At 42.8% G+C, this 23,358-nt stretch overlaps 2 protein-coding genes across 3 annotated transcripts; one reads left to right on the top strand and one right to left on the bottom strand.

Moving 5' to 3' along the window:
- The first annotated feature begins 921 nt into the window (after window positions 1–921).
- LOC144935447 (integrator complex subunit 14-like) lies at window positions 922–11,299 on the top strand. Its single transcript, XM_078862091.1, has 12 exons — window positions 922–1,160; window positions 3,681–3,939; window positions 4,086–4,193; window positions 4,454–4,609; window positions 5,557–5,672; window positions 6,998–7,134; window positions 7,800–7,892; window positions 8,245–8,386; window positions 9,617–9,750; window positions 9,854–9,972; window positions 10,113–10,178; window positions 10,273–11,299. Exons 2-12 carry the CDS (start codon window positions 3,700–3,702, stop codon window positions 10,516–10,518), a joined length of 1,557 nt encoding a protein of 518 aa, XP_078718217.1. The 5' UTR covers window positions 922–1,160; window positions 3,681–3,699; the 3' UTR covers window positions 10,519–11,299.
- Window positions 11,300–11,307: 8 nt separating this feature from the next.
- Window positions 11,308–21,896, bottom strand: LOC144935446 (deoxyribodipyrimidine photo-lyase-like). Of its 2 annotated transcripts, XM_078862089.1 has the most exons (11): window positions 21,740–21,896; window positions 20,591–20,776; window positions 16,704–16,874; window positions 15,938–16,083; window positions 15,319–15,501; window positions 14,873–15,031; window positions 13,535–13,733; window positions 13,033–13,185; window positions 12,791–12,912; window positions 12,530–12,689; window positions 11,308–11,761 (listed from the first exon to the last, which is right to left on the bottom strand). In XM_078862089.1, the coding sequence occupies exons 2-11, from the start codon at window positions 20,745–20,747 to the stop codon at window positions 11,598–11,600; spliced, it is 1,614 nt and encodes a 537-aa protein (XP_078718215.1). In that variant the 5' UTR covers window positions 20,748–20,776; window positions 21,740–21,896; the 3' UTR covers window positions 11,308–11,597. The 2 variants fall into 2 exon arrangements, with proteins under 2 accessions (XP_078718215.1, XP_078718216.1); XM_078862090.1 differs by lacking the exons at window positions 20,591–20,776; window positions 21,740–21,896 and adding an exon at window positions 18,313–18,339.
- Between the last annotated feature and the right edge of the window lie 1,462 nt (window positions 21,897–23,358).

The raw sequence follows: 23,358 nt of genomic DNA on the forward strand, positions 1-23,358 counted from the left end.
CCGGAGAGTCATTACAGCGGTTTGTAAATTAATAAACACTTTAAAGAATTCTAAAGTTATGAGTGCAGGTTCACGCTTGCAAGTTCAAGTTAATTTATTAGGTATAGCCCTGTGAGCCATTCGGCTCTTGAATCGGGTGCAACCGCAACAAACAAAAAACAAGAACAAGAAAACATCTTAAAGTGAATATGTGACTATTAGCAAACAGAAAATCCAAGAAAAGACAGCAAAATATTGCAGTGTTAGCACTGGAGGTAAGGGTCAAGGGGTCGCGCTGAAACTCCCAAGCCCGGCGAAGATAAAGTTGTCCAGGGGATACATTAATGAATCCATCTGTGCGGACATTTGAGTGATCTCATCTCGTCGTGGGATTTCTCCCGACACAAAGACAAAGGTTCCCCGTATAGCCTCTAACAGACTGTTGGGGCAAGTGCTGTTAGCGAGCACCTATGAAGGCCGGCACTGTGGCACACGAGGGGGTGGGTGGCCAGCACCACGCCCGGCCGCCTTTGTCTCCCCAGTGGCGATGTTGACCACACACATCGCACCAGGTAATCATTTGAGACCGAGTTAACCCCAAGGTCCTCCCACAACAGTGTACACGCACGCACTCAAAAAAAAATCAGCTGGCTGGATAAACATCAAACAAAAAACATGACCCTCTTTAAAAACAACAACAACAAAAAGAGCCATAAAACTCAGTGAGTGGCTTTGCCGTATTAACAACAACAACAACAACCCCGCACGTGAATGACACGCATGAACGTCAGATTCACAAATCGATTGATAACGCCACACACACACACACACCATCTGGAGGTTAAAAACCTCGGCGACTGACATCGCGTCCGCGCCTTCAACCCCCCAGGGGGGAGGGGGGAGCTGCCCCACGTGGTATGGGGGGGGCTGCCCCACGTGGTATGGGGCGGGGTTAGAGGTCACGCGGCCCGGCCTGTAGCCACCACCACCGTGGGCCCCCCTGTGGGCCAGGCCCCACGACGACTACGGCAGCGGCAGCAGCGGCTTGGAACGTCGCGTTAAACGACGTCGAAAGTTGCGTGGCGCGTCTCTATTGTTGTTGTTTGTTCGTGCTAAGATGGTCGCAGTTTCCCCCTCGACTTAGCCGCGGCGAGAGAGAGCGCCGAGAGGAGTTTAAAGCGGTGAGTTGGTGGCCGATGCCGCAGCAAGGCGCTGGAGCAGACTCGTCGTGTTCAATTAACTCTCTCTCTCTCTCTTCGTGTTTAATTCAACTCTATTGGTGTTTAATTCTGCTATATTGGTGTTTAATTAAACTCTATTGGTGAGTAATTCATCTTTATTTGTGCTTAATTCAACTATATTGGTGCTTAATTCAACTCGCTCTTAGTGCTTAATTCAGCCCTTGGTGTTTAATTCAACTATCTTGGTGATTAATTTAACTACCGGCATCTTCTTCTTGGTTCTTTCGGTAAAGTCACGTAGAAGGGAAATAATAAAATAATAAAAATATAACATCAATTCAACTTTCCCCTGTTGTGTAATTAAACCCTCATGGAACCCTCATGGTGTTTAATTGTATTGCTAATATTAACGTACTGATGCATTATTCATAATAGAGTTTTTTTGGGGGGGTTCGATCGCGTAAATATATAAATGTGTCGTGAAAACCCGCCACCACCACCCGACACAGCCAACTAGTAAGGATTGTCACGTAAACAGAACGTGGCCAATTCGTCAATAGTACAGCACTAGTGTGTAGTGTATAGTGTAGTGTATAGTGTATTATACTAGTGTATAGTGTATTATACTAGTGTATAGTGTAGTGTATTGTAGTGTAACTAGTACAGCACTAACCGGTGTGTTGGAGAGCCAAGCCACAACATTTACAATCTGAGTACCTTCATAAATAAAAACATTAAAATACAGGCCATCGGAGTGCGATTGTGGACATGCAACCCAAACTATGGATCATAAAGGAAACCCATAGAGATACCATAGAGATACATTAACTAATTTCTTTCCAACTGATTTTTATGTGTAGTTGCCTTTCGCCCGCACCCCCGATTAGAACGGTTTGGCTACGTACGGTGCGAACGAAGTTCAACATACTACATAGAGGCTCCCAGCGATACGAAATACTCCTAGAGATACATAGATACAATTAAAAGACGAGCCACACTCGTGCGCTTGTGGCCATTCAATCCGAACTAGCAACACTCGACAGCAACACTCGACGAATTCCGTCCTTGAAGCCTTCTCGTCGTGGCGAGCAGACCTCGACATTGGCGTCTGATTCCTGACCATATTTGCCAAATGAAATAAAATATTGAACATTCACATACGTTAGGCCACTTGGTTAATCCGTGGTGTCGCCAAGCTGTCGCTTAAAATATAGACTGCCTCTTTTGTAAAATACATATTAAAGACGTTAGAAATTATTATTAGTATGTGATCAACAGCATTGATCATCATTGTGATCAACATCGCCATGACCACGATCATAATAATCTTGGTCACCGGAATATGATCGTCAATATAGTGGTGTCAAGGATGTTAAGCATCGATATCATTGTCAGAATGAAACATTGTTCGTGTCACCATCGTGAGTGATGTATTATGAGCACCAGCTGGCGAGTGCCGTCCGTGGTACAAATAAGTCAGCGAATGCGAAATTTGCACTTGTGTGTGAGGACCAGCATCATTATAACACATCGTGATAAACATGTCACTCGAAACCCCCTCGTGTATTTGTGTGAGATGAGAAAAGTCGTTCGGTGGGGAGAAGGCTTCACTGCTCTGCTGTTTAGACAAAGATGTTTTCTCGTCCCTGCCTGTTACATCCATTTACTAGCACGGCATCATCCTTGTGCATTGCAAAATTCCCCAAAAATATGGACTTGCCTCATGCAAGAGGGTGGGTGAATTAGGAGAATGTCGCAGTCCCCACGTGAGCAATGTAAATGTATAATTAAATCACGACGAGCAGTGCGGCGTCTTTAACCGATTACAATTGGTCAGGACGGGGAACGCAGTCTCAGAGCAATAACGCAAAGAGGGTGGTACGCACTGTCTCCGGCTGAACGGACTTGATAAGTATGGCCTTTGAGGTTTATGGGTCACTTGGGTCAACAAATAGATAAAATGCTTCTCGGTATTAATGTTTTTATATGTACATACTGCATTGTATATGCAGCATGCATGACACTTGATATTAACACACATGTGTGATCATCTTTCAATGGCATTAAGCACTGCAGACCATGGGATGTTATAAAAAGTTGGATAATTCTACAGTGCTCCATATTGCAAATTCGTGTGTCAGTTGGTGTATTGTTGACTTGCCAGTAGTGTCGCGGTTAGTGTGCTGCACCACGAACCCGGCGACCCGAGTTTGATACCCACTCACAGCCAGCACCAGTGACGATTATTCTGAACCGTCCTGGGCCTCCCCTAAGTATACTCTTCCTCAAATGAGTACCCGGTGCAGTGTGTAAATATTTCCCCCTGGTGAAACGAGGGCGGCTGGGTGAGGTGCTGGCCACCTACCCCCTCATGTGCTGTGCCAGCTTCATCGTTGCTCGCTAACAGCACTTGCCCCAATGCCTGTTAAGGCTATACGGTGGTTCTTTATCTTCATATGCGTGTATGTTGAATGTCTTTCGCACCGTACATAGCCAGCCGTGCTAATCGTCTTTGTGCAGTTGCCACAGCCGAGTCAAAATGCCGACCGCGGTGCTCCTGGATACATCGCTGTCGATGGTGCGGCCATCCGGTGGCACCAACGGGCCTGGTGTGGGTGCTGAGGAAGAGCAGCAGAGGAAGCATCTGGCAGCCCACGGTGTCCGCATTCTGCTGGATCACCTGGCCACACACTACCGGCTTGAGTTTACCTCCCTCCTCGCCTTTTCCTCCGTCTGCAGACTGATTGTACCATTTACACGAGACTACAGCTCCCTGCAAGTACGTTTGGATGGTTTAATTGTGGCTTTTGTTGTTGTTGCAATATTGGTCTACATGCTTGGTACTAAACATTACTAATGTATGAGATGAGTGAAAAGTACCCTTGATTGCAGATGTGAAATAACTATGCGTGTGATACTTTTCAGGAGGGACTGAGCACAGTCGAAGACCAAGACAAAACGTGTTTAGAGGCTGCACTTAAAACCGTGAGCACGATCGTGCAGGAAGAGTGGGGAGTTGGTAGCATCTGCCAGGTGATGATAACATCTGGTTACATTTTTGTGACACATGCACCAAGGTTAATTTTGGGATTGTGTTATTGTAAAACTATGAATTTGAGAATAGGTTTTCCCCCTTTTATCTGGTATCTATTAATTTGTTATTAAAGATTAAACTGCAAGCTAAATGTTGCTGTGCTCAAGTTATTTTATTTCGTTTTCAGCATAAAAACATGTCATGTGAAGTGCCCATGATATGCAGTGTGTGAGATTACGCTATTGTGTGTGGCGAACAGGTGGTGTTGGTGACAGATGGCTGCATGGGTATTGGCAAGGGCTCCCTGAGGCAGTCATTGGCCTCTCTGGGACAGCGCGGTGACGATCGTGCCTTCCCCCTCCCATTTCCCTTCCCCTCTAAGCTATACGTAATGTGTATTGCCACCCTGGAGGAGGTGAGCAGTATATAGACCGTGTAAGAACAAAAGTAAATCTTATTGGATGCGTAAGCTAACACTTGTCTAAAATCAAGTGGTGTAAAATCATGTGCATGCTGAAGTTTTTTTTGTCACCATTGTCAGCTGCAAAAATACGCTAGTTATGTAAATGCTGTGAAAATGATTTCCATTGGGATAGGGTAGCAACCTTGTTTTATGATGTAATTAGCACTGTATAGTTAGAATTATTTTACTATAAGGTGGACACATTTGACCCAAGATAATTATGTCGGCGGCAGGGCGCTGCAGTGCTAACACTTGTGTCTCACAGCAAGGAGTTTCTGAGTTCGATTCCTGATTCGGGTGCCTTCGTGTGTGGAGTTTGTATATTCTCTCACTGTTCTGCATAGGTTTCTTTCCATAGCTAAAATAAACATACAATATATCTGGTATTGGCCAAACATCTAAATGCTGAAATATTACCTTAAAATTATTCCATTAGGATTACATAAATATCAACATTACTCCCTTAAAAGATAATCTTGAGCCTCGGTGAGACCTTTCTAGGTAAACAAATGTAGTTACGATAAAATATCAATGTTCATGCAAACTACTTCTCAGCGCTGTAGTATATGTCACGCACAGTTTTTGCAAAGGCGCGTGAAGCTACAGACAAGCGGGAAGGAGCCAGAATTGGTCGTAACAATTGCCCAAGCTCTGGTTCTATATCGGGATGTTTGGCCAACTGCATTCGTGAGTGTTTATGCATGCAGGAGAAAACCCGTGCATGCCGATGAAATGCAGATATAAATTAACTTTATGTACTGCCATATCCTGGCAAGCCAGGAGATGACCACTACGTCCTTGGGTTGGCAGTTTCACTCCAAAGTGCTGTATTACAGGTGGGTGCCATCATAATAAGACATCACCTCTTAGATTCTGATCTCATCTTTTATTTTGTGCAGCTGGCCCAGGGCTGTCTGGAAAACTTACAATGGTTGGTGGATCGGAATGGTGGGCACGGCAAAGTGTTTTACATGGAGGGTCCCCTTTCCACCAAGAACATGCAGGTCATGTTCAGGTAAGCATTATGTTTATTATCGGTCGTTCGTTTCTCAGTCCGCTTGTCCTGGTGAGGGTCGCGGTGGCAGCATGTTAAGGGCAGTATTGACCTCCCTTTTTCTGGCGAAAGACTCGAGCTCTTCATGGGGAATTCCCAGGCGTTCCCAGGCCAGCTGAGCGACATAGTTCTGCCAGCGTGTCCCAGCCCCGGGGTCTTCACCCAGTGGGACGTGCCCAGTAGAGTTCCAGGGGAAGTCTATCAGGGGGCATCCTTACCAAGTGCCCAAACCACCTCAGCTGGCTCCTCTCGATGTGGAGGAGCAGCAGCTCGACTGAAGCTCTCCCGGATTACCGAGCTCCTCACCCGATCACAGAGAGTGAACTCGGCAACCCTACGGAGAAACCTCATTTTGGCGCCTTGTACCCGCGATCTCATCCTTTCGGTCATTACCCAAAGCTTATGACCATAGGCGAGGGTGGGAACGTAGAACGACCTGTAAACCAAGAGAGTTTTGTTTGAAAACTCAGCTCCTGCTTCATTACCATGGAACGGTAGTGCCTGCAACGCTGCAAACGCCGCAGTGATCCGCCGGCCGATCTCCTGCTCCCACTTACCATCACTCGCAAAAGAGACCCCGAGGTACTTAAACTCCTCCATAATTGGCTGTAAAATGCCTGGGACCTCATGTTTTTTAATTTACAAAGGTGTGATATAATAGGCTGTTATATTTTTGGTGCAGCCATTACTCTACACGTTGGCTGATATATGAATGACTTGCACTCTTACTGCCACTTACATTAGACACTGCAGAATCATTGGATCCATTTATTTAAGCAGATGTGTTTTTTGGAATCTTTTTTAATGATGAATACTTTTTTGTGAAAATGCAGAAATAACAGCATCCAAAGGGCAGCCTGCCATTTTACTGCTTGAATTATTGAGTGCATGGATATCCCGTAACAAAAGCATATTTTTATTTTTTAAAAAGAGAAATTCCACGAGCAATTGTGAAAAAAATTGGCGTACAAAAGGGAACGTTTAAAACAAAGTTATAAAGCTATAATATTTAATGAGTGCATCGAATTCTAGTAATTGTTTTATAAAATGGTTGAATTAATTTTTTTCACTGTAGATTGCTTGTATTCTGTGCATAGAGTAATATTGAATTGACTGTACATCTATTTTAATTGACACCTGGATAATCTATACGGTTATAAATTAGGTTATTTCAAAATGTATTCCACTTCCATTTTTGAGGACCTTACTCAAATAAAAGAGGTCCCTAACGTTTTCCAGGGGGAAAACATACTATTGTACAAACATGAACATCTGTGTGCTGACAGCAAATTGATAGAGCAGGGATATTCATCATTCCACACGGTCGTGAAGTGCGGTCACCTGGCATCAGAAGCGCAGCTTTTTCCACGCCCAGAGCCAGTCCTTCAGGAAGAAGAGGGAGATACAAGGAACATCCTGCCTGGTGAGCCAGCTGATGTATTATTCACTTGTTACAAACATTATCTTCTTCACATGTATCTTTTCTACAAAATGGCTTATTTCAGTCAATACATACTTGAGCAGTTTAGAAAGGTTGCATGCCAAATTGAGTGCAAAGAGGGAGATCATTCTCAATATATATAAAGCTGTATGCCTATTTTTCTCGAGTTGATTAAGAATGAAAAGGAGTTGCTGTATTTACTGTACCGTACTTACCACTCCAATCTCAAAGGCTCTGCATGGGGTGATGTTCGTACTACGCTCTTGTCTCAACATGTGTTTGACGATTGCAGGACTGATGCCAACGCTGATTTACACGCACTTTTTGCTGGATTGCACTGCATATTTTGTTTGTATTACTGCAGTTATTAGACATGAAAAATGTCTATACATGCAGTGTTTTCATTAAGTTGTATGCAGTGTATAATGTACTGCATGTAATATTTGACACTGAAGTCAAGCACATGGTGCAGATCGCCGGACTGGTTACAGCCTTTGGTGCGGTTTTGCCGGTTTAGCCCAGGACCGCCGGATAACGTTGGAAGCCAGATAATCGATGATCAACTGTATATAAGTGACCTCGCCATTTAGTTTCTTCATGGTTTTCATGGTAATTTAAATGCGTTCCATTGTTTTCTTTTCTTTCAGAAATACAGATTGTGGGCTTCCTGGACATTAACGATGTGTGCAGCCCTCCCGTTATCTCTCGACACCTGGTGCTGCCAATTGGACACAGTAAAGGTGGGTGTCTGGACTTGGGCTGCTGATGCACTTGGCAATTACAGAATACATAAATATTATTGGATTAAAAGTAATGCAGACCAGTTATAACCACTTCTGTGGTTACATGTATGGCATTGAAGGCATTTTTCGAAACTTTTAAATTATAGGAAGATATGTATTGCTGTTTATAACATACATACAGATTAAATGTGGTACTGTAATCGGAGTGTGCAATATGGGATCACATTTCGTAATACATTTTAGGTTTTAGTTTGATAAATATGGTGTTTTCAATTTAAAATTGTGGTAAACTGCAACAGTGTTTGATTCAGCATTTACAGAGGACAAACTGAAATTCTCCAAACTGCAGAGTCAGAGGATGGTGGGGCAGGTGGCGTAGAGGAAACTGATGAAGACCCAAGTGCTCAGAACGCTGGCAAGAGGCCGTCTTTCTGTGTCCTCCTGCACGGTAGCCTCAAGGTGGAAGGCATGGTGGCCTTGGTGCAACTTGGGTGAGTTGTCAAGTCAAAAACAAGCTGGAAAGCCAGCCTATTAAGAGGGCCTCCATGACATTTTTTACAAATATAAATGTTGCACACTCAAAATGAAGGACGTTGGGCAGGTGCTCCAAATCGAGGGCAAACACATTTATTGTGGTTAATCTGTAGAATGCAACAACAGCACGTGTGTCACAAACAGCAATTCTTCACCGAGTCGCCATTAACCACGTGACTTGTGTCCACGTCCGGTTATTCATTAACAGTTTTCTCTTAAACCCACTTCTACTACTGACAAACCATCTTTGTCTTTGACAATCACATTTGCACTTCACTATTCGAATATTACTTTAATCCTAAGCTGTATGTCTATCTATACCATCCACTTATATCCGTATCTTACACCCATTATCTATACTGTATGTGTACAGTATACTTACTGTATTTGTCACCATTGTACAACTTACTACTGTACATGTGTTCTATTCTCAATAGCAATGCAAGTTGTCATACTCTGGGTGCATGGGCATGGTTATAGACTAAACAGTATTATGGTTAGAGAATTAAGAATTACAAATGTTAACTACAGTATGTCATCCTTTACAATGCACAGTGCTAAAACCCCTCCAATTGAATATATCACAAACTAACAATTCAAAGCCAAGCTTGAAGTCTAGAACAAGTCTTGAACATTTCTATGACGACCAAAACAACCTTTGGGTCATTTACCTGTAGAATGCAACAGCACGTGTCACACACAGCAATCTTCACCGAGTCGCCATTAACCACGTGACTGGTGTAGACATCCGGTTAATCATTATACCTGCCAGCCCCCCCACAGGCCCAACTCAGTCATCACATGCTGGTGTACACACGTGCATTATTGTACTGCACAGCACATAAGGACTTATTAAAAGAGTGCTCCATTCTTAATGTTCCACATAAAAGTTCCCTTAATGTATTTAATGGATAATTTTGCCTAAAATATTTACACAACTAGGCATTTGTATGCTGAATGTTAAGATTTGTAGGTAATTGTTTTGGGCTTATTTAATTTTTTTCTAAAAACAAGTGTCCTTAGATGGTTGAATGAACATTTAAAAAAAACTTTGAAAGGATTATCAATAAGACATCTAATGGCTAAAATATCACAGCTTTGGATGGTTAGGATTTAGGTTCAACAACCAACCGTATTTTCCCAATGATGCTTGTATGTTGTGTTGTGTTAATTGCTTGTTTGTCCAGGCCGGCATGGTTCGGGATGCTATACTCGCAAGCTGACAGCAAAAAGAAGTCGAACCTGATGATGTCCGTTTTTGAACCTGGCTTTGATACCTTACCATGGCTGGGGAAATTCACACAGCTGGGCCCCATCTCTGGTGTGCAGTTCATTTTTACACAAATTGTATCAGGATAATTAGATAAGTATTACTGCCTCACTGCTGTGACGGCTCTGTGGTTAGATACGTGTCTTATTTTCAGATTTCGCAGAAAACCCGTATGGGGAGGATGACACTCGGACACCATTTCCCATGATCCCGGCCACAAAGCGCAGCTATGCTCAAAACGTCGTGGTGTGGATTAAGCAAGGTGGCCTCCAGGTGAGCCTACATGTAACATTCACTTCATTAGCATCGGTGTCACCATACTGAATGCATTGAAATTGGGGATTAGAATGTCATTGTTGGATACAATTAAGTTCATGGATAGGTCAAGTTTGATATTTTTTTTCTTCCAACAGACGGATGTGCAAAAGATTCTGAGAAATGCCAGGAAACTTCCAGAAAAAACACAAACCTTCTACAAGGTGAGGATAACACGAGGCAATTTACTATCCCGATGGAATTTTCCTTACCAGGACGCCGGAGTAAACCATCGCGTTTGTGCTGTGACATGTGCAGGAATTGAACCGTCTGCGCAAGGCTGCCCTGGCATTCGGCTTCCAGGACCTGCTGACCGGCGTAGCGGAGCTGCTGGAGCGGGAGTGTTCGCTGTTGCCCGAGAAGACGCATCCTGATGCTGCCTTCCAGCTCAGTCATGCCGCCAAGCAGCTGCGGAGGTCGGCTCGCCCGCGTTCTGAGCACGCTCGCTACGAGTGCACCATCGCCCCGCTCCGCACAAACTTCTCAGGGTGCAGTGCAGAATAGCACAAGTAAGATGTCTTTCCAGGTGACTATTTTTATCTGAATGAATTGATTTATTCCTCAGCGTACAATACTTAGTGCAATTTTTGGCCAGTGGTCAGCTATAAGCACAAGTTATGCAGACCTCATAGTTACAGGGCTACTACTCTATGATTTGGAAAACCTCATGGAAGAACTTTACTGCCTAACCAGGTTTTATTTTAGAAACCATCTTAATGTTTTCATGACATTGTTATTATTCCCAGTGCTGTTTTGTACACAGTATGTGGTTGACCATCACCGTTCTTCATCGATTTTGTGTATCTATAAGAATCACAAGCTCCTGGCATAATGATTTTTCTCCCATATGAGGAATAGATGCACTGTAATGCAGAGTGGTGCCTTGGCCTTTAACAAAATACAGCATGATATGCAGCCCTTCTGAACGGGAGCCAGTTAGTCTGTAGCGATCACTTCTGGATCGTCTCCCCATTTGGCCTTTTCATTTTAAGCAATAAATGGAATGAATTGCTTTTATTAGCAATATACTAATCATTTTTGTAATGTTATTATATGTGCTGTACAGGAACGCTTTTTTTTTACCAGTTTCATACTAATGGTTAGGAATTTAGCTGAATGTGACATAGGTTTGATCAATAAATTTAATCTCAAAATGGTAAATGAAAACGTCTCCATTCAATATCGAATGACGTCCTGTGTGATCATATCAATATAATGTATTGGGATGTTATCAAACTTGACATCGGTTTCAGCATACAAGCTGTGCACTGTGTGCATGTTTATTTTCAACACTGCAAACCGACATGCACTCACATTCTAATTTTGTTTTAATATTACAAAACTAACATTAAAAAGTGGTAACCACTTAATGTTCTAAAAGCGTACACAAAATAATATATTATGAGTTGTACACAAACCATGCACATCAACATGTTGTGATAGTTATAAAAAAGCTTACGCTTTACCAGGGTAAAAAGTAAACATGTAAAGGCCATGATAAACTAAGATATTGTCACTTATCTAAAATACTATTTTCGATTCAGTTAGTGTCTCATCAACAGCGTCTCTATACCTGTGGGCTCTTACTCTGCTGGAAAGCCCAGTTTCTTCGAGCTGTAACGGCTTTCATATGCACCCACGTCAAACTTGCGTTTGCAGCCTGCGTAGTTCATGTATCTGATCTTGCCGTAAACTGCGCGCTCAGCCCAGCCCTGGTCGTGTGTGCCACAGATGGACCACATGCAGCCTAGCGAACATCAAAATCACGAATGTGTTAAACTTGCCTTGCACGAAACCTAGCCAGGAAAAGACACTTGCATGCATAATGTACAAATACAAGTTCTAGTTGCAATAGCAGGTATTAAAGGTTTGGGCAAAATTATAAGCACGTGTGCTAAATACTAGGAAAAACGAAAATCAGACGAATGCACATCCCGCACCTCCGATTAGCATGGTTGGCTACGTACAGTGCGAACGAAGTTCAACAGACATCAATGGTATTACGACACAAGTCACTGCCATGCTGCTGTAAGCTCATCGTAATCAGATTCTATTGTACCTTTTATACGGAAAATTACGTGCGCAAGCCAACTGTTACAAGGCAAACTTGAACAGCTGGAAGTGTCAACACAAAGCACTAAGCTGATATATTTTTAGGGTAAGTCACATGTCATTTGGTGTGATATTTCTTTCCATGTTTTAGGAGCTACATTAACTAAATGGAGCAGCTTAGGTTCTCTGTCGTTTATATAAATTTGGCAGCTGCTACTGGAGTTTGATTTAGGCCGGCCAATGTTATTCATGAACTTCGTCCGAGTGTGCTTACATGCTCATTACTTGTAAATATGTGGTGAAACCATGAAGCTGATCATCGTCCATACCAGAGTGATAGCACACTGGCAAAGGTCCATGGAGAGAAATGGACATGCCGAATACCATGTGGTACCACTCGACATCAGATAAAAAACAGCGCAACCATAGAACCTACACAGTGTTATTAGGTGTTTGCATTTACCAACGTAGCCGTTTGGGTCGCTTCCATCCAGCTGGTAGCGGTCGTTGAGATAGATTGCAGTGCGGAGGGCCTCCTCTGGGGAGCTCGTCCACTCCAGGATTTTCTTCGCCCAGTACATGCGCATGAAGCCATGCATCTTTCCTTCAACTACCATCTGCAGCTGTTACCATCAAACAAAACGGAACGCTCCAGTTACAGATGCACCGGGATTAAAGAAAAGTGTCAATAAACAGAAATGGGCATTCAGACACTGCACTGTACCTGGGCTGCATTCCAAAGTGGGTCGTGAGTTTTAGCTTCTTCCAGTTGCTGCAGAGAATAAATGTATTCTCTCTTGTCCTGTGTATGAGCATCCAGGGACCTTTTAGCCCAGTCATATGCCCCTAAACAAAATCGCAATCGTTGGTGAACAAGTTTGAAATTCGTCGAAACGGTACATGCAGAATTTGAAGCAATACATGGAAAGTAAAATTATTTTTCAGTGACAGCTGAAGTGCACACACCATCTACGTTGTCATAATTTTTGTTGTAGAAGCAGAAGTTGTCGCCAAGTTCCCGTCGCACGATTGCCTCTTCAATGTACATGTCAACAGACTCGCGGTACTTGGGTTTCAATTTACTGACCTCAAGAGCACACCTCTGAACGGAGATCTGACCTACACACAAAATGTTACGAGGCATTTTATTATGAATAAGCAGTCATGTTGAAAGCTGCACATCATCACCACTAATACATAAAGTTATTTATTTTGATACTTTTTATTTCAATTACATTTGTTTTTGTAAAGATTTTATTGAAAATGTTTAGCGGCATTCGAAGCACCTTTGTGCAATAATGTATAATGACATTTGGCCGACGAGACAAAATGACTGTCATTTCGTTGCTAAATATGAGTTGAGGGAGGGAAATGTTCAAACTGCCACATAAAAGATACTAAAATATGTAGTTGTTCACTTTAATGCATATGACACTAAGTCTGCTGCCGAGGGACTTGCTCTGCGCACCAAAGTGAATCCACGGTGAGAGATTGCTGAGGGCATTGCTGTTGGGGTTATTGCGATCTGTGCTGAACAGCTTCAGCCTCTCGTTTATAAAGGAGTTGAGCATCTCCAGTCCCGCTGCCGTGCCGGGCTGAGCCCACGCCACTTCGCCCACACTGTTGTCGACCTCCAGTGACTGCCGTGCCGCCTCCCAGTCTGTCTCCTGCAACACAGCAGCACGTGACGCTCTTGGCTGCTCCGTCGCACTCCTCTGACCGCACGTAGCTTTAACGTAAGCTCGCTGCAGCTACGCCCCCGCGCACAATTTCCCAACAGATTTTTTTCACCGACGCGAGCATAGCACTGAGCAGTATATTCAAGCTATGACTATTTATAACATAGAGCATTGCAGAAATAAGTGGAATATCCACTCCTGGCTCAGGACGACCAATAAAGATGACCGAAGCAGTGTGGGATTGGTTGAAAGGTTCTTTGATTAATTACACTGGCCAACACACTTTTTCTGGCATAAGGTATTCCAACGGTTTTAATGCAATTTTGGGGTGCTGATTCCAAATCTGGCATCAGTTTTTGTCTATCACATCAGGTTTTTGAGATATCAAATATTGCATTTTCAATAAAAACTGCAGAAGAAAAATATTAAATAAATGTGGATATCTACATAAAATGATATAAACACACTATCCTAAAAATACAGCACCATATTTTAACACTAAAGCAGTCACTGACTCGCAACAACTTGCAATCAAAAGTGACCGAGTTAATTTCGGGTAAAATCAATGAAAATAGGGTATGCCGATAGCATAAAAATGAGATGTGATAGAGCAAATCTGAGATCAGATTGGGAATCAGCACCCTGAAATTAGTCTAAAACAGCTGCAAAAGTCCAGGCCAGAAAAAAATGTTTTGTTTTTGTTGACCAGTTATTAGAATTGGGCTCACAATCTGCGTCTTTAAAACTGTAATTTTAATATAGCAATGCAGAGCAATGCTGGTTAAATTTCTGGAATGGAATTAGAAACAATGGTGAAAATTTCTTAAAACCTCCCCAACTGTCCATCCAGCAATATAAATGTGAGTATACTAAAAACCATCGGCAGGTGGTGGTGTAAAGTGTGGTATTCCACCTCTTCCAAGACTTTCTGTCAGTTTGCAAGAGTAAGCCAAATACCCTCTTCCAGCAGTGGCATGAGCAGGATATTTCAGGGCTGCACTAAAATTAATTATGCTCTGATTATGTTTACATATATACACAAAATAAATTATAACCCCCCACCGCTTTGGTAAGAGTTAAAATGAGATTGTCAATATAGACAATATTATCTGAATGTGGCAAGTTACCTCTGGCAGGCTTTTGGCTGGAAATATGTGCTTAATCACTGGAGGGAATTCAGTGAAAAACTGCGGCAGCTTGTCGTGTATTTTCCTGCGAATCGTCCTCGCTCCATATTCTAGTTTGTCTGACGTGACCCAGCACGGCACCACGTTGTGTGCATCCACCTGCAGAGTGTACACACATTTGTCACAAAACTAGGTCAGTCTCAATCAAAACCGTAATCTTCATAGCCGAGCGTAGGGAAGGTGCTTGGGTGGGTATGTGCTCAACATGATTGTTATAGGGTACAGGGCTACATGGTGGGCAGGACATCCTGGTGCAGAACCCTACTGAAAAAAGTGTCTTGACACTCATGGATAAATCAATAATATTAATAGAATTTCAAGGTACAGTTAACAATGTGTGCCAATTACAAAGTACAACCAGTACAGTTCATTGTGTAGACACTTGCCTGTGCTAAAGGTACATTGTTCGGCAGAGCTTTCTTTAAGTCTTTCACCCACTGCCTGGGCACACGCAGAGGAAGGAAGTCCGTCACAACAGCACCAATATTCTTCTCAATTATGAACGGTGGAAGCACATCCTTGGCATAGCCTTTCAGGAGGTGAAAAGAGATGTCGAGGGAGCGGAACTCCTGGAAAAAGAAAGTGCCTTTTCATACACATGTAACTTCATGAAAGTCAACTATTAGAATAAATAATTGTACACATGATGTGCATTGAATTGTCCATGTAAGAATCTTAATTTGTTTTCACAATAATTTTGTGCACATTTCCACTTTAAGCAACTGGAGACAAAATGTGAAAGTATGGACGAGACAAGACGGTGAAAAAGAGACTGAGAAAGTACAAAACTACAAAAGATCCTTGAATCGTAAACCCAATTCGTGACGATTGAATTGCAAAATTGTATAGTTTATTAGTCTACTTACAAAAGACGAATGTTGTTTAAATAACATAGGCATCACAAATAAAGTTGAGTTTTATTAATCATAAAAAACTAACATTACTGAGAATGTCAGATGAAATGACACGTAATACATAAGCCAAATTAATATGACTTGCGCGTACCTTTTCAACCTCTTGGAGGCCTCGAAGCATGAAGCCAAAGTGTCGAATAGTCGCATCCATAAACTTGGGCACCAGACAAAAGCAGACGTAGAGTGGAAGCCTCTGCTTTAGGGCCAGCCGCTGGGCATAGAGTATTGCCCAGTTGTCTTCGCGAGAGGATGAAAGGTTCTTTGTTAAAAAACAAACGCCTTCACATCCATCATTCAGTGTATCATAACAGAAAATCACATTTTGGGCAAGTGAAGAGGGTCTTTACTTAAAACAACTTCTCCCTGAAGAATCAGAGGGATCTTACTTGATATTGCTGTACATATAACTGGGTTACGACAGCAATATCGCCCCCTACCGGCCGACTACACACGTGAAAAATAGTGCCCTCATGACAGCCTTTTGCTATAAGAATGGTGCAAATATTAAATGTATTTAATTATTATTAATGTATTGCTTTGTCGTAAAGCAGTGTACTATTGATGGTGAGTTTTTGTGCATGTTCAGTACACTCCTGCCGACACTATACCTTAAATGTTAATATGTAGTTCTCAACTAGGCTTCCTGAACATGCAGTTAGACAATTCATCTGCAGCCTTGTGCATGTCACGTCCAAATATTTAAATTCAAATGTAACTTACAAAACCAACATTTATTTTAATGTAAACAGTTGTAATGAATATACTTGATATTGGTCAACAAATTATTGGCATTGTGACCCATTTAATTAAATGCATTTTGAAGTACTGTAAAAGGTAAGCAAGCCTAAAGGACATACCTTGAACACGCTGGTCACGTGACATCCAGTATAAGATGCCACTTGCATTCGGTGCCGTAGCATCAGTATTAGACACAGCTCGTACCCGCTTCTTGTTGAAGCGGAACTCCAATACAGATGAAGCCAAAGCTGCACGGGTTTTGGAAATCTGCTCTTCAAAATTTCCACTTCCTACCACATTCACCAACACGAGGGCATTTTTAAACACAATCTAAGTCGTGATAAGCACGTAATTTCCCATTGTCAAGTCGGAAATTAGTGTCTTAAATTCATTTATTAAGGTGTGTATGAAGTTTAATTAACCTTTTTCTTACGTGGCTCATTTTAAACATGTCAATTAATCATATTTAGGACAAATTATTTGGTTAAACTATATTGTAAGGAATGCACAAGCATAAATACAAATCTACATTGTCAATAATACTCTTACTATGGGAACCTCATTTGCCAGTAAAAATATGATAATTGGTTCTTTACCCTTCTATCTGGCAACAAAACTGACACCTTTTTACAAGGAGTCATGTTTGCATAGACCGCAATACCTGCAGTCATAATACAAACAAAAGAACATAACTCTGATAATGTGCACTGTCCTTAAAGTTGATTGATCCACACCCGAGACAGCTTTCCTTAGAGCCTAGTCTCATATGGGTTGGACCAGATGACGCCAAAAGGCGCACAACTCAAAGACAATGCACCATCAGAGTATGGTGCATTGTCTTTGAGTTGTGCACCATCAGAGTATGGTGCATTGTCTTTGAGTTGTGCGCCTTTTGGCGTCATCTGGTCCAACCCATATGAGACTAGGCTCTAAGGAAAGCTGTCTCGGGTGTGGATCAATCAACTTTAAGGACAGTGCACATTATCAGAGTTATGTTCTTTTGTTTATATTATGACTGCAGGTATTGCGGTCTATGCAAACATGACTCCTTGTAAAAAGGTGTCAGTTTTGTTGCCAGATAGAAGGGTAAAGAACCAATTATCATATTTTTACTGGCAAATGAGGTTCCCATAGTGTAGATGCTTGCCCCGAGCTCTCATACTCTGATGGTGCATTGTCTTTCAGTTGTGCGCCTTTTGGCGTCATCTGGTCCAACCCATATGAGACTAGGCTCTAAGGAAAGCTGTCTCGGGTGTGGATCAATCAACTTTAAGGACAGTGCACATTATCAGAGTTATGTTCTTTTGTTTGTATTATGACTGCAGGTATTGCGGTCTATGCAAACATGACTCCTTGTAAAAAGGTGTCAGTTTTGTTGCCAGATAGAAGGGTAAAGAACCAATTATAATACTCTTACTCTTTGAGTCTTTCGGTAAAGTCATGTAGATAGAAAAATTATTAAATAATAATAAAAATCACTCCGTTTCGATCGCAACACAAGCGATCGTCTTCACGTGAATAAATACAGCAGGCAGACTGCTGAGGCAGGAAGAAATATATTGTCAATAATGCTGCCTTAAAAAGCATATAATAGGCTAATCTTACGTGCTGTAAAGAGCTATTGCAAGAGAGGTGCTATTGCTCAAAGTACACCGACTAATGGTTGCCACATTCCCAGTGCACTTAGGTGGCCTTGGACATTGTTTCCGGTCACATTAGTTCACTCACTTTCAAAGTTAGTTCAGCTGAAACATTCACCCCAGGTTCATGTCAGTCCATTGCATCCCTGGTTCCAGTAAAAAAAATCATATCACACCACCTTCACACTTGCACACAATAATAGATCAAAGTATAATTGGCTATCACATTATCCCCCAGTGACTGTTAAAAATTGCATTTTATTTCTGGCAAGTCACGGTAGAAAAGACTGTTGGACAAGACTAAACAAGACAAGTCAAATGGTTAATTGGGGTGATACTCTCGAGAGATGTGCAATCGTCTCATCAATGCATTTTTAATTGCTGAAATTTTGCTCATTAAATGAGCCCGTATGATACTTATTGTAAAGAAATATCACGTCCATCCATTTTTCAACGGTTTTACTTAACTTGACTCCTGTGTGGAGGTCAAATCTTGTCATCAAAAGTTAGTCTATTTCCTGTTGTCCAATCAATTCCACATTTTGCACACGTACTCAGATCCGGTGACAATACATGCCTGTATCAAAATCAGCATCAATTAATCGGCTCATTTTAAGCAATTAACATTTAGTTTTTTTGTGTCGGTCAAAAACGCCGCGGTCCCTAAACTCTCGAATCGCCTCGCCCAAGAAGCAGGCGCCACGTGTCGTCTCAGGCGCGCCTGCTTCGTGTAAGTTACCGGCACCCTCACTCCACACAAACAAAAGTTGTACATTGAAGATTCATTTCTAAAATAACCAATTAATTCAAGTAAGCGTTGATGTGGGAGCAGGTGCCGCATCATTGACGTACTTCTCGACCGTGAGTTAAACGAAGTTGTGTTTTTTGAAAAACTTTTTTTAAGGAGTTTATTTTGGGTACACTTCACATTTAAAAAACAAAACTTCAAAACCAATTGCAAAAAAAACTTCATTCACAATCTACCAATACCAGATGTCAAGCTCTATTAACTTATAAAAATAATACAAAAACGCTTGTAGATGTACACTGGTACCAGAATGTTTCGATTGCATGTATTTATTAGAAGGGGGTTGTACGTGGATGCAAGCAACATGTGAGTATGAACATGTGTGGTGACGTCACCGCCACATAGTCGTGAATGGCGGCTATTGTTATAGGTGTAAGCGCACACGCATAACATCCACTTATAATACACAGATATGTTTGTTTCAAATCCGCGTGTCGTGTCAATTTGCATGTGCTTTACATGTTTGTGTGCACACTGCAGTGTACAATAATCTCCGTTTATGACGCCTTCGCTGGCAATGCTGCTGCATAGGTTTTTGTCGTGGTGTTGTAGAAACCCTGTTATTCAGCATGATGTCGACGCGCATTGCTCCACGTGCTTGGATCTTCTCGAGGAACTGAATAAAGAAGCTCCCAATATGTGAAGCACATGGAGCGAAACGTTGGACGACGATAATTCCCAATAACATGCGGTGCAATCTGAAGACACGTGGATGTACGTGATGATGTATGTTGAACTTCTTTCGCACCGTACGTAGCCAACCGTGCTAATCGTAGGTGCCATTGTAAGATTATATAGGAATCAAGAACCTCCGTGTGCCTATGTGTGTGTGTCTCTCTCTGTGTCTCTGTGTTATCTCTCTCTGCTTGTGTGTCTGTCTATGTGTGTCTGTGTTGTCTCTATCTCAAATTTAGCAATCTTTGGAAGAACGTAATCAACCAGGTAGGGTGTTGACTGTTATGTTAGCCGACTCGCTGTGTTGTATTGCATTATATTTCTACGTTTACTATGTTTGTTTTCTCTTTCATTTGTACCTGATGATGATTGCTTGTGTTGCATTCGAAACGTCGTATGCTATTATTATTTAATTTATTTTCTTTCTATGTGACTTTACCGAAAGAACCAAAGAGTAAGAACCAAGATGTTTACACCATTGGAACCTCATTTGCCGCCTTTTGGCGTCATCTGGTCCAACACTCTGTGAGACTAGGCTCTAAGGAAAGCTGTCTCGGGTGTGGACCAATCAACTTCAAGGACAGTGCATACATTATCAGAGTTATGTTTTTTGTTTGCATTATGACTGCAGGTATTGTGGTCTATGCAAACATGACTCCTTGTAAAAAAGGTGTCAGTTTTGTTGCCAGATAAAAGGGTAAAAAAAAACAATTATCAACCAAGATGTTATCATGGCCACAGCAGTTGATATGGAGGAATCCCCAAATAAAATAGAGGTTCCATAAATAGAATGGCTTTCGGGTTGGTTAAAAACGCAACTTTATGTGAACTTCATTCAGTGAAAGCATTGAATGGCACAATGAAGGTTGCTCAGTAATCGTACCTGTGGGTGCAGCGGTGGTGGCCGCATCAAATTCCTTGCTCGTAGCCTCGAATTTGGGCTTCTTGCTCGGAGGTCCTCCACTGGTCTCTGGGAGTGCTCCAAAATGAGACAGCTCTGGCTGTGTCTTCTTGGCTGGTTGCTTGCTGGTGGTGGCCATCGTGGCAGTGAGCAGATAGAACTCTGAATCTGGGGCACGATATGCAAAACACATTAAGAGTTGAAATATATATAAAAAAAACTTCCAACATTGTTACACATCGAGTTAAGTAAAAAAATGTACGTGTTTTTTGGACTCTATTTCTGTGTTGGATGTATTATGAAGTTCAAGTCTTCTTGATGTAGGTGCAGATCAACAACTACAAGTGATTCTGGTTAATGAGCTGACCCGAATATGCATTGATTGACTCCTGGGATGAATGACCAGACCCTGGGATTAATCACCTGATAGTGGGATAATTAACATGACCCAACCGTGTAACACCGGACCCTGAAATTAATGAGCTAACCCTGTGCTGAATTACCTGACCTCCACTGCTGGATGTGTAGGTCGTGGGGGGTTATTTTTTCACATACTTCACCACGCTGGTCAGTACTGGTTAGTAAAAGCGGAGTACATGGGAGCATAGAAATTCAGTACAACAATAACCTGACCCTGGGCTGAATAGACCAGATCACTCACCTTACTCGGTCGCGAATTGACACGGCCCAAATGTGGAATTGATCAAATCCAACCCACGAAAATTCGCATTCAAACTCAAAACTCGGACGCGTACAACTTGCATCGGGGTCGGAGTGGTGGCGCTGTGGTTAGAGCACCGCACTATCCCCACTCCACTGAGCGAAAAGGCTCAACCCACCACCCCCCCACACCACATACCAAAGAGCACGACGTCGTGCATAAGCAACCATCAACAATGACTGCGTTTGCAGTCGGCGGACGAGCACAAACAACAGACACTCAACACATTCGCTCGTAACACCGCGGCCCTAAAAAGGACATCGTGTGGTGTAACGAGCGACGTTTCGGCCGATGGCATCTCCACGGGGAATAATCACTCATCACGCACAGCAGAATGCTAAGGAGTAGCGTGCAAGAGAAGACCCCCACCACAACACACACAACGATTGCGACTGGGACAATGCTGGTACCTTGAGATATGCAATTAAATCAACACGGAGGCTGAGACGGCTTCACAAAGCGCGCTCGCTTATTTAGTAACGCGAACAAAAAGCCCCAACAAGCATCTGAAACGTAGCCCCCCTCTTGCAAGCCGCTCGATCTATCCAAGATGCAATTCGATTCAGCGATTCCTTCGCCGATCCGATTGCTTTGGCGAAACGTGAAAGATCCGCGCTGAGTCGCCCGCGGAAGGAATCGATTTAGATTAACGGAAAAATCGCAAAGGAATCGATTCCCATTTTGTTTTCGAGAAGAGGCATTTAAAAGGGGCCCATCTTCCAATGGCCGAAGGGCGATTACGATGCAATACTAATTTATTCCATTCCCTTTTACGTAAACTGTGACTTAACCACCAAGCAAAAGGCATTTCCATTGGTCCATACGTCTACACATCAACACCCTGTCGCGTGTTTACGCAATTTTCCAGTTTGACCGCAGTTATACAATGCCACTGTAGTACCGTCCAGTGTATATGTAAAACTCAAAAATGCCACGACATTACCAGATACTGGATATAAGCTCAACACATTCATCAATAACACCGTGGTATTAAAAGAAAAATTATATAATCGGCGACGTTTTGGGAAATGGCCCTTCTTGAAAGGACATAGGCCAGATAGAGTAGATAATACTGGTAGGAACCACCTGGTTACACCAGCCCACAAGGGATTATTGTGTCCGTCCGTCGTGCAGGGCGGGGCTGAGTGGGGAGGGAGGGGCTGGATGGGGAGGGGAGGGGCTGGGTGGGGCAGGGTGGGGAGGGGCTGGTTGGGGAGGGGCTGGGCTGGGTGGGGAGGGTGGGAAGGGGCTGGGTGGGGAGGGTGGGAGGGGTGGCGCAGGGTGAGGAGGGGCTAGGTGGGGAGGGTGGGGCTGGGTGGGGGGTGGAAGGGGTGGCGCTGGGTGGGGAGGGGCTGGTCACCCCGTGGTGCCCTTATAAAACTCAACGTTTAACCTACTCAATCCGGCTTGTGCCCGCCCTCACAGTCGGGCATATTTGCGGAATACACCACGCCGCCGTTGACCCTGGCCATTGACCGAGCAACCCAACGTTCCTACCAGCTCCCTCCGCAGGAATGTGTTTAGTCTTACGGTAAAGCCCACTGAGCTATTAGCTTATTTTTCAGAAACGATCTGGCCACAAATGATAGCTCAACAAAGTGGCTTATGTGGAAATTTTAGCAGCAAAATAACGATCCGCCTTCAGTCTCTAGCGTCGGTAACTCCTCCTTGTGTGGCAGTCTCAAATCAGAATCACAATCTTTCATTTTACGGGAGGAATCTGAGAAGCTATTAAGATATATATTTCTCATATATGTCCAGTAGGGGCGGGTCAGCAAGTTAAGGAAGTTGTCACAAAAAAACTAGCATAAATAAAAGCATGAAAGTATGAATTGCGCTTGTGGATGAATTGCTGCAGATTTTGCCAAGGTCAAATGCAAGCTTTGGGTAAGGCAGCAAAACAACAACAATCGAAGACGATAGTCCCTGGATAACCGAGCGAAACTGTTTCGGATCAAAACCTCACCATCTTTGTCCTACTTAAAATAGTTTTTGAACTTCAGGTTTTATTTAATGTGACTTGAAGTTA

The sequence above is a fragment of the Lampetra fluviatilis genome, chromosome 13 (genome assembly GCF_964198595.1).
Source record: "Lampetra fluviatilis chromosome 13, kcLamFluv1.1, whole genome shotgun sequence".
In the NCBI taxonomy this organism is placed as follows: domain Eukaryota; kingdom Metazoa; phylum Chordata; class Hyperoartia; order Petromyzontiformes; family Petromyzontidae; genus Lampetra; species Lampetra fluviatilis.